This window comes from Scophthalmus maximus, chromosome 17 (assembly GCF_022379125.1).
Source record: "Scophthalmus maximus strain ysfricsl-2021 chromosome 17, ASM2237912v1, whole genome shotgun sequence".
NCBI classification, from domain to species: Eukaryota; Metazoa; Chordata; class Actinopteri; order Pleuronectiformes; family Scophthalmidae; genus Scophthalmus; species Scophthalmus maximus.
In genome coordinates, this window is record NC_061531.1 from 1,261,856 (window position 1) to 1,272,227 (window position 10,372).

The following is a 10,372-nucleotide window of genomic DNA, read 5'->3' on the forward strand; positions in this document are numbered from 1 at the left end:
GAAATATGTATCACAGACCCCAAGGCCGAAAAGTAAGATTATTAAAATAGAAAAGTTTCTATTAATTTTACTGTTTGCATTAAGGTAAAACTTTAATCACATGCTGTCACAATGACCTTCTACACATTTTGAAAAAAAAAAAATCTATAGTGCAGGTCCTAAACCTACCCCTAACCATATTGGCAATTTAATCCAAATTGGACAAAAGACTGCCCAAGTTATCACTGTGACAGACAGACAACACCAATCATAATACTGTACATGTGACCGCTATGGCATTGCACAGATTCCTTACTTCTCCATACCTGCAGTCAGTACTTCAAGTACTTCCTCTTTCAATCCGTCTTGCACTTACCACTTTAAAAGCTCCAATTGTTTATTTGATTGTGGCAATTGCACAGCAGGGAAGAGTAATTAATAATTCAATGCAATGCATCACAGCATTTGTAGCAACTGCTAATTTCCGATACTTGTCCCATGAAGGGCATGTAGAATGGCATATAAATCAACAAACATAAAGCATCAGAATTAGTCTATAAAATGTTTCTTTCATCCTGTTGAATGAAATGATGAGAAATATCCATCCATCCATTATCTATACTGCTTCATCCTTAAAGTCGGCGGGGGGCTGGAGACAATTGGAGAGGTTACACCTTGGACAGGTTGCCAGCCCATCACAGGGCCAACATAAAGAGACAAACATCCCTTCACTTTCTATGGTCAATTTAGAGTCTTCAATTAGCCCAACGCCGATCTGCATGTCTTCGGACTGTGGGAGGAAACCAGAGTACCCGCAGCGAACCCATGCAGACACACATGCAAAATCCACACAGAAAAGCCAGAGGTGGTTGGTGGGTCTGAACTGGGATTCTTACTGTGAGATGACAGTGCTAACCACTGCACCACCATGCCGCCTGCGAGAGAAAATCCAACTGGTTTTTCTTATTTAGTATCTGTTGGATTTTCCTATTTGATATGTCTTGTCTCTGATGGCTCACCTATTGGTAGTTGGGAATATTCTTATTTATTGATTTATTCTTCAGGGACAGTACACATTAATGAACTTTGATGTAAATGCGCCAAAGTTAGCCGAGAAACTATTTTAAATCTGTAGCCCCTGGACAGATGTTATCCAAAAAAGAAAAGGCTCCAGACAAGCAGGTGCCATCTACATAGTTCTTCAAGCCATGTAGCTATTGAGATATTTGAACCCTTCACATCAATGTACTATATACTGCAATGTAAACCTCCCTCTGCCTCCTAGTGCTTAGCATATCGCAGGGTTGTTGTCCTTGACATCTGAATCACCCCAATGACTGTGCTCTAATGGCATTGGTATATGATCAAAAGATTTAAGGTAAAGGCGACTTGACTCTAGCACTCTATACCATTTATGACATCATATTTACTGTTATTTGAAGTAAAAAGCCTACTGTCCAAGTGAAGTCATGACTTATGGGTATTACATTTGAAATTCAGATTTAACTCTTTATCTATACCTCTGTCAATTGCTGTTCAAAGTGGCCTGTTTTCTGACTTTGGAGAGCAATGTGGCAAGAATCCATTCTGAGGAAATTTTACTTTAATTTTCTTTCATTGAATACAGTACTAAATACACTCAGCCCATTGCGCTTTTTATATCCCCTTTTTTATTTAACATATCCCAAATATGATTTCAAATATATCATTTTCCTTAAGAGTATGACTTAGACTTGTAAGTTAACAGTACGCACATATATTAAGTTACTTCTTTAACAATTTCTGCTCATTGGCGAGCAAACATGATGTTCTCAAGGAAAAAGACAAAATAACAATGAAAATCAGAGGTGAAGTGAAGCATATTAGTTTGGCCAAATGGTCGGACTCAGTTGTTATCATCATCAAACACATCAGCCACGGTCCTGTGGATGGAGAAAAAGAATTGGTTAATAGACTGTAGCTTTATAAATGTATTAACAGATTATAGTTCCAAAAAGATGCCTTACTTGTAGATTGATCCAGTCACTTCATCAAGAAAACCCCCTGAAAAAAAAAGGTGTGTGAGCTGGAGCCTCATGTCATCAAACCCACAAGGAGAACTGTTGCTTTGCAATGGCATAATTAAACACTGCTGTCAAAATCAAAGATTCCTCTAGGAGGTCCTGTTGGCTCATCTTTAGCTCTTCTGTTTAACCTTCAGCTATTGGTGTTCTTTAGGAGGGGCAGTCTTTAGAACAATGAATTGAGCCAAAAGTACCAACTTTCTTGGATATATCAAGATTGACCAGTTAAATGAGATGCTGTAAAAATGTGTTTCTTCTCATTGTGGTTGCCTTTGATTTACTCACCGGGCTGGCAAACGGTTTGGCAAACAGCACACACATGACAGAAACTGCACATCTGTGTACAAGAAAGCAACAAATGCAAACATTAAAAAAAGTATCACAAGAACAAGTCCCCCAACTTAAATTGACCTTTGTTGTCATGCTTAATCTGATGAATATGGTTGTGGATTAGTCATCGTTTGGTGAGTTTTGGAAACAAAAACGAATCACTTTGTTAGTTGAGAAAACTAATCATGTTTGGGGTAAGTAATTCCTTATGGTTGGATGATCGTCATCATCATGGTTACAATAATACATTGATTTGGCTAATGTTCTCGAATTATCATGAATAAAAGAAACAATCATGACAAGTGGTTTCACTTGGTCTCCTGTGTGTAAGTCCAGTTTTTGGTAGACCGTCCATCCAACCTCCTGATGTAGAATTGCTCCTGTCATAATTACTACGACCACTAGATATCAACAGACAATAAAATCTTACTGGATCCTAATAAGTTGCGATACAGCCCATTAATGTCAGGACAAAAATATATCGCATTTGGAATGAAAAACACTCAGTGATCAACTTTTATCCAAACTGTGACTTACTGGGTCAAAAACAAATCTCTATCCAAACCACATTTTTAAAATACAAAGTCATAAACCTTTCTCTCACCTGACCCTAAAAAAGAGCACTGTGCACACAGTTTTGCAAATACGTGCCCACAGATCTGTAATCTGTACCCACAGATCTGTAATCTGTTTTGTAAACTGTGCGCCCAGTTTACACATGGCCCTTTTATTCTCTCTGTCTCTCTCCTGACATATAAACTTACATATAAAAGTACTGGACAAATTGAAGTTTGACCAGATGACGCAATTTTTGGGGGCTATTTTCTTACCTTGCAGTGATCACAGATTTCAGACTTGTCTCCCTCTTCACAAGGACATTTTTCACATTCGTCACAGTGCTGTAAGAAGACACATTTAGTCGAAAAGGTAGTCTACAGAGCAGATCATCAGTGGGAGGATTATAAAGTCAGAGAAGGCACATATAGAGTGCAGGATTGTAATACTACTTCCATTTTATCATGTGAGGACACAAATCTCCGCTGTTTAATCTTTAGCACAGTTGATCCCCATTACTGCAAGTAAATTGATTTTACTGACATCAATTGTTTGAGGCTCAATGTTTCTGACTGAGCTTTGATGACTACATTTCATTTCATTAGCTTAAATTCAGACATACCTCACAGAATTCACAATATGTGCACACAGAGCCCTTGTGATAAGCATCATCGTCGTCATCGTCGTCATCGTCGTCGTCGTCGTCATCGTCGTCGTCGTCATCATCATCGTCGTCATCATCATCTTTGCCATCTGTACATAATATTGATAATAAATGTATGACTTCTAGACTAACATACTTCTAACACCCAACAATGCTATAACGTGGACATGAAGTGATAGTTTGCCTGCCAATCATACTTTACAGTAATTTTGGAGGAACTTAAAAATTATAGGACACTTTTGGGACAGAAAAGTCCATACAAAGTCAAAATATAAAACATTAAGATGGGTTGAGGAATGATCAAAAATGTGTTAGAATTCCATAAATTCACACAAATAAAGTATGTTCAGAACTACATTTGTTATCACCAGTAACACGTACATCTATAAGAAATGTTTCCATTCAATTATTCTCTTACACTGTTTTTTAGTTACATTTTCACGTGTTGACTTTATCAGTGAGATGGTTTGGGAATAATTGTTGAGAATGGTCTTCTTTACACACAAACACACATTCATGGGACACTGCATACAGAGCATGCTGTAGTCAGAAGAACAGATACTTACAGGTTTCAAATGCTGTAGGTCTTGTTGTTGTGTAACATGACCAAACATATTTGTACATGCTCCCCATGCACCTTTACCATTACAAAATCATCTGCCTTTGGTAACAGATTGGCTTGTAGGCAGTACATGATCATTTGATTTATTTAATGAATGAAAGTAGGGTTAAAGACACATTTTCCATCACAAAATCACAGTTTACCTATACAAGAAAAGAAAAAGCAGACAACCATTTCATCTCTTGACAATATGTTATTTGAAAGAGCTTTAACTACTTCCTCTTTACAAAGAGACGTTTCTCTCTTTTCCCAAACGCTCTCTCCCTGGATGTTTGAAAAATGTGAAAATCCACTGCTGTAACATTTCATAACAAATGAGGAGTAAGACATATGTTCAGCTTTGTATACAAATGACTCATATATTTCTAATCAATTATACCAATGCCAAATATGCATTCAATAGTAAGGGGCAAACTGCATAAACTCAAAACAGATAGCAGCATTAAAGGAAGCGACTGAAATGTGCATCAATATTTCTTATTTTAGCTAATTTCAGTTTCAGAACAGCAGCATTTTAGAAAAGAAAAAGAGGTAAAATTATAGATTGAAAGTTATTCTATCATCTCATTAATGTTTAGCAATTTTACAAGTGCACATAACAGATTCAAAAACTAAATTCTCTGTATTACATGCCTCTTCAACAGACAGCGGCATAAATGCTCCACAGAGAAAGAAAGAGATTGAGCGATATGGAGAAAGAGAGAAACTTTACATCTGTTGGTACTCTGAGCTTTTTAATTAAAGGAATTCAGGTAGTGGCCCTCCTGCACCTCCGCTCGCACTTTATTCTCCCTCTCACTGTTTTAGCAGCACCCAGATCCCCCAAGCCACCTCCAATATCACTGTCTCTCTTTCTTTCTCTGTAGATTCACATAAATACACAAATGCAGGTCAATCTGATCCAAAACAAATGAGAAAGGAAGATCCTAGTGGAGGAACCATTCTGGAGGAACCATTCTTTCAAATGAAACACAAATCAAAAGATCTCAGATCAGTGACCCCAATGACTGATTCCCAAGTCAGGCTTGGTTTGTGTGAAATTGGTTTTTTGTTCTTTCTCCCTCTCAAATCAATGCTTCTGTAGTCCCCAAGTTCATATCTAGTGTACTGTACGAAGGGCTTCGGACAGTTGGACTTCAGATGGGCCAGTTCAATTTCCCCAGAGTGCTCATAACTCTATTTAGGCAGGGAAAAGAACACAGTGTCAGAGACAGCAAGGGATATGGACAGCTGGAAAGGGGTGGAGGAGGGACTTTCATTACCTATGAATTCTGATTCATTTAAATAACAAATGACAAGAAATGATGAGGTTGTAAGAATGATAACAAAAGGGGAGTGGCTAACATTTGGCATAGCTCCTCCCCTTCGCGCGCTGTCCTGTAATGTACATGCACATGGTTGTACTTGTAACGCATCGCGCACTGCATGTAAAAGCATCAGCCATCACTGACACCAGAGCTTTAAATATTAAATACAGTATGTAAGAGTAACCTCAGAGCTGTGGCCTAACATAAAGCATATTGCTATTAAAATGCTGTGAGAGCTGGTGCTTGACAGTGTGAAGTGTGCATCAGGTGCAGATATTTGCATATATGCTAACACAAAAAGAACAAGGCATATGAAAACAGAGAAACAGCTGCATTTTTAAAGTGACTGACCTTCATGATCATCGTCGTCATCATCGTCATCGTCGTCGTCGTCGTCGTCATCATCGTCGTCATCATCGTCGTCATCGTCGTCGTCGTCATCATCGTCATCATCATCGTCATCATCGTCGTCATCATCATCATCGTCGTCGTCATCATCATCATCATCATCATCATCGTCATCGTCGTCGTCATCATCGTCGTCATCGTCTTCATCGTCGTCGTCATCATCGTCGTCATCGTCATCATCATCATCATCATCATCATCATCATCGTCATCATCGTCATCATCATCATCATCATCGTCATCATCGTCGTCATCGTCATCATCATCGTCATCATCGTCATCATCGTCGTCGTCGTCGTCGTCATCGTCATCATCGTCGTCATCATCGTCATCATCATCGTCGTCGTCATCGTCGTCGTCATCATCGTCGTCATCGTCGTCGTCATCATCGTCGTCATCATCGTCGTCAGCCACCAGACCTTGCTCAGAGTGGAATGGCAGATCTTGTGCCTTGCAACCGGGAGCCAGCGGTGTGTGGAAGGAGCACAGCAGCGCCAGAAGCAGCGAAAGAATCAAACTTCTCAATGATGCCATGTTCACAGCGACAACTGTGCCAATTAGTGAGGAATTAACCTGGAATCACTGCAGGAGTCCAGCACCGCAGCTCTTTGCCTATTCGTCTCACACACACACCCTCACAAATTCAAACACACTCGGGTGTGCACACACTCAGGTAAACTGCTACAGTCAGGACTGGACACCAAATATAATGGTATCCCATAGACAAGGTCCAGTGCAGAGAAGATACTCCAAGCTGAGATCCAGAAACTTGTTCCGGAGTCTTGTCAGAAATGAAAAGAGGGATCTTCGCTGTGAATCTGGGACAAGATTCACAAGACAGGGTGTTGTTTAGTCCAATGCAGTGCTTGTGTGATCAGCTAAGACTGCAATTAGAAGCTGAGTGGAGCGCCGTCAGTAACTGGTCAATGCTGGGGACATAGAGAGAACAAATGTGAGAGTGACAGAAAAAGAGTTGGACCTTCCTATGGGGTTAGGAGGAAAGGGGGGCAGTCACACTGACTGACAGGGGCAAATGCTTGTGGGCAGGCCTGCACTATCCATAAGTTAGGTTACACAGAGAAGATGGGACTGATTGGAGGGGGGTATAAGGAGTGGTGCATGCCCACTTTGCCATCACCATCAAATCTTCAAGTTTAACTTTAGAACAAATGTTCAAGCTTAACAGTAAAGAGAACCACTGAAGAAGTAGGTCAGGCAGTGATGACCAGCTAATGTGGGAGAAAGGCTAAGGATCAGTTGGTTTATAGCCCAATCATTTGGGAGGTCAGGTCGAAATGATGCCCTTACATGCATGCTTACAATGTTTAAAGGTTAATCATTACCCAGGGTAAGGTTACAGTTCAGGCAAAAAAAACCCTCCAACATTAATCCTTCATCTGTGCTAGGATTCTAATCCCGGTCTCCAGCATGGAAGTTGGAGATGCTATATGCCCATTCAGTGCCGTAAACCTTAAAACTGGGCTATGCTACAAACTACTTTGTGTCATGCAACTATGTCTAAAGGAAAGTATCTCCTGCATTTAAAGGCTGGAACAGACGCTTGTTCTAGGAGTGAGGGGCAAAACATCATTATTCAAATTATTTGTATTAATAATAACAACATTTTCAGATGATCGCCCCCTATGACAGTTATGACATAATGTGTACACATGGAAATTGACAGGTAGTTGATTAAAAAATGAAAAAAGAGTGCTCCTTTGTTTCCCACCTCCACACTCCTGGCCACTCATTGTATGAAGCAGAGTAAATGTCAGATTGTCAATTTTGAGAAATTATACAAATTGGGCTGACCTTTCTTTGTTGAGGGTCTCTCAAATAAACCTTTCATATTCTTGACATTTTTTAGAAATGACTTTATTAACTGCATACTGCCCTAATTATTATCCATCTTGGTGGTAACCCTACTTCCTGGATTGCCACTGGATAAATCAAGGGTCTTTCACTGCCCTCAGCACTGCCCTTAGCTCTAAAAAATAGCTTAATTTTCACTTTGTTAAGTTTTTTGTCCAACAACATCATATTGTAAAGTGGGTAGTTAGTGAGGCCTCAGAGTTGGGGTCACAGGTGCTGGAGCATTTTTAGAGCATGGTTTTACAAACTGACTTATACCTCCAATATTGCCATCTTGCTGATACAATTAGAGCATATGCACAACCAAGCACATAGGCCAAGCCCAGACACTGATCTCTGGCCTGTCTGCTTCTCTTTCCCTCCTTCTACACGTTGCCCCCAAAATAGATGGATTTGTGCAGGGAGGAGTTGACAGCCATTCTATTTAAAACCATACACTGTCAGAGTCAGTGTAATGTGAGCCTCGCTGGCTCTGCCTGCGTGGGTCCAGCATAGTATCCCACCCCCTGTCATTTCTCACCTACAAATGAATAAATAAAGAGGACGGTGATAGGAACCTTCTCATCAAAAATCAAACAAGTACCTGCTTTTGCAAACTGCTGTGGTGCCAGGGATGCCAGTGTTCCCACTATATTAACCCCATTTTGTGTGTTCTGAAGGAAACCCGCAATGCTACTTAAAATGTTTTTCCTGTAATCTTTTTTAATTTACTTGAAATAAGTAGAAGATGGTTTCATCTTGTTACTAATGTTGTCTTAATAACTTCGTCCTCTGTATTCTTAGGTGGAACTTTGAGCTTGCTTTCATCAATGTATGACAGCCAAGCACAGGCAAAATTCAGTAATTCAAGAGCCAAGTTGAATAATTACATCTTAATTTCTGGAACTTGTCACAGTTCTGATTTTCTTTTCTGGTCTGCCAGGACACAGACTGAGGAAAATGTGAATGTTTGTTCTCATATAGTCCCTATGTCAAATAAAACACTTACTCTAGCACTTAGAAACAGCTGTGTTGGAAAGAGCAAAGGACAGAATGGAGGAGGAGATCAGATCAAGATGAAGACTGCAAACTGGCAGAAAGTGGAGATGAGCCCAGACATGCCAAAGACATTTCTACTTTCTTAGTTTGGAACACTGACAGCCTGCATTGACCCACTTGACCCATTTAGTTGACTGCCACTTCTGTTGAATTCCTCCTCACAATACTGCCTTAAAGAAAATATTTCAGGTATCATCAGTTTGCTGATGCAGTTAGCTTGGGGTGGAGGTTAAAAACCTGAGTAAAGACTCTAACACAGGACCTTACTTAAATCCAATATATCTGGGAAAAACTAAAAAGAACTTAAAGAATGGGTGTTACTAAAGGTATAGGGCAGGGTGTTGTGAGGTGAAGAAATGACAGCAAGTGCACTGCATCAGCCCATTCATGAACCAGATCTTATGTTACCCAGCTGGATTCATTGGCCTCCCTGAATATGATACAGTGCCACAACCAACCCAAACTCTTTCCATATAAGGACTGTCTAAAGTGGGAAATCACTTTCCACGATACAGTTTCCTAAGGGTATTGATGTGTGTGCATAAGGGCAGTTAGAAAATTAGTTTAAAGCTTTAATTTAGAGCTGGCCAAAAAATAACAAATAAATATCTTCTGTGTTACCAACCGTCTGCCTGCCATATCAAATAAAACTCTACAACTCTAATGTCCTCTTGGGTACTGCATTAAAAAGTGGCTGAAATCAGTGCAGGTGGTGACACTGCACTTATCATGGTGACCATTCAGTACTACAGACCCATACAAACCTATACAGGTGCATCTCAAAAACTTAAGATATCAAGGAAAACTTAAAAAAAAAATGTATTCAATGAGTGAAACTGTCGTACGTTGTAGATTCATTACATGTGAATTGAAATGTCTCTAGCCTTTTCTTGTTTTAATATGGTTGATTAAGGTTTACAGCTCATGAAAATCCAAAAATCCAGTATCTCAAAATATTCAAATATTTCCTAAGATCAATCAAAAAAGGATTTACAATACAGAAATGTCTACAAATGAAAACTATCTTCATTCATGCACTCAATACTTTGGGGTTCCTTAAGCATGAATTACTGCTTCAATTGAGGCGACCGTCCTGTGGCACTGCTGATGCATTATGGCAGCAGTAATCCCCGGCTCCTCCAGGTCTGCATCCTCCAGTGGGCAAGACACTTCACCCAAAATGACTCCAGATATGGCAACTGTTTTAGAATATGTAATATATGTATATATATGTAATATATTACATATTCTTGATATTAGACGTCAGCTTCCTCCACTCGTTAACTAGTAAAAGCCAGTGCTCACTAGTGCCTGTTCACTTACTTGTGCTGTATGAGGCTCAACTAGTTAAAGGAAAGACCCAACATATAAGAAAAATGTCCAACATGTTCGGTCAAAGTCTTTACATGTTCAGGACAGAGTCCAACTAGTGAGACAAAATGTCTTCGACTAGTTAACTAGTGAGGAAAACATGACTCTTTTTGGACCTTACTAGTTAACTAGTATGATCAAATGTGTGTACCCAGTTAACTAGTA

The 10,372-nt window shown here is 39.6% G+C and overlaps 1 protein-coding gene across 1 annotated transcript; it reads right to left on the reverse strand.

Moving 5' to 3' along the window:
- Window positions 1-1,626: 1,626 nt before the first annotated feature.
- On the reverse strand, window positions 1,627-6,978 carry LOC118289386 (protein PFC0760c). The gene is made up of 6 exons (XM_035616353.2): window positions 5,872-6,978; window positions 3,550-3,680; window positions 3,203-3,271; window positions 2,328-2,379; window positions 1,986-2,022; window positions 1,627-1,901 (listed from the first exon to the last, which is right to left on the reverse strand). The coding sequence occupies exons 1-6, from the start codon at window positions 6,458-6,460 to the stop codon at window positions 1,865-1,867; spliced, it is 915 nt and encodes a 304-aa protein (XP_035472246.2). The 5' UTR covers window positions 6,461-6,978; the 3' UTR covers window positions 1,627-1,864.
- Between the last annotated feature and the right edge of the window lie 3,394 nt (window positions 6,979-10,372).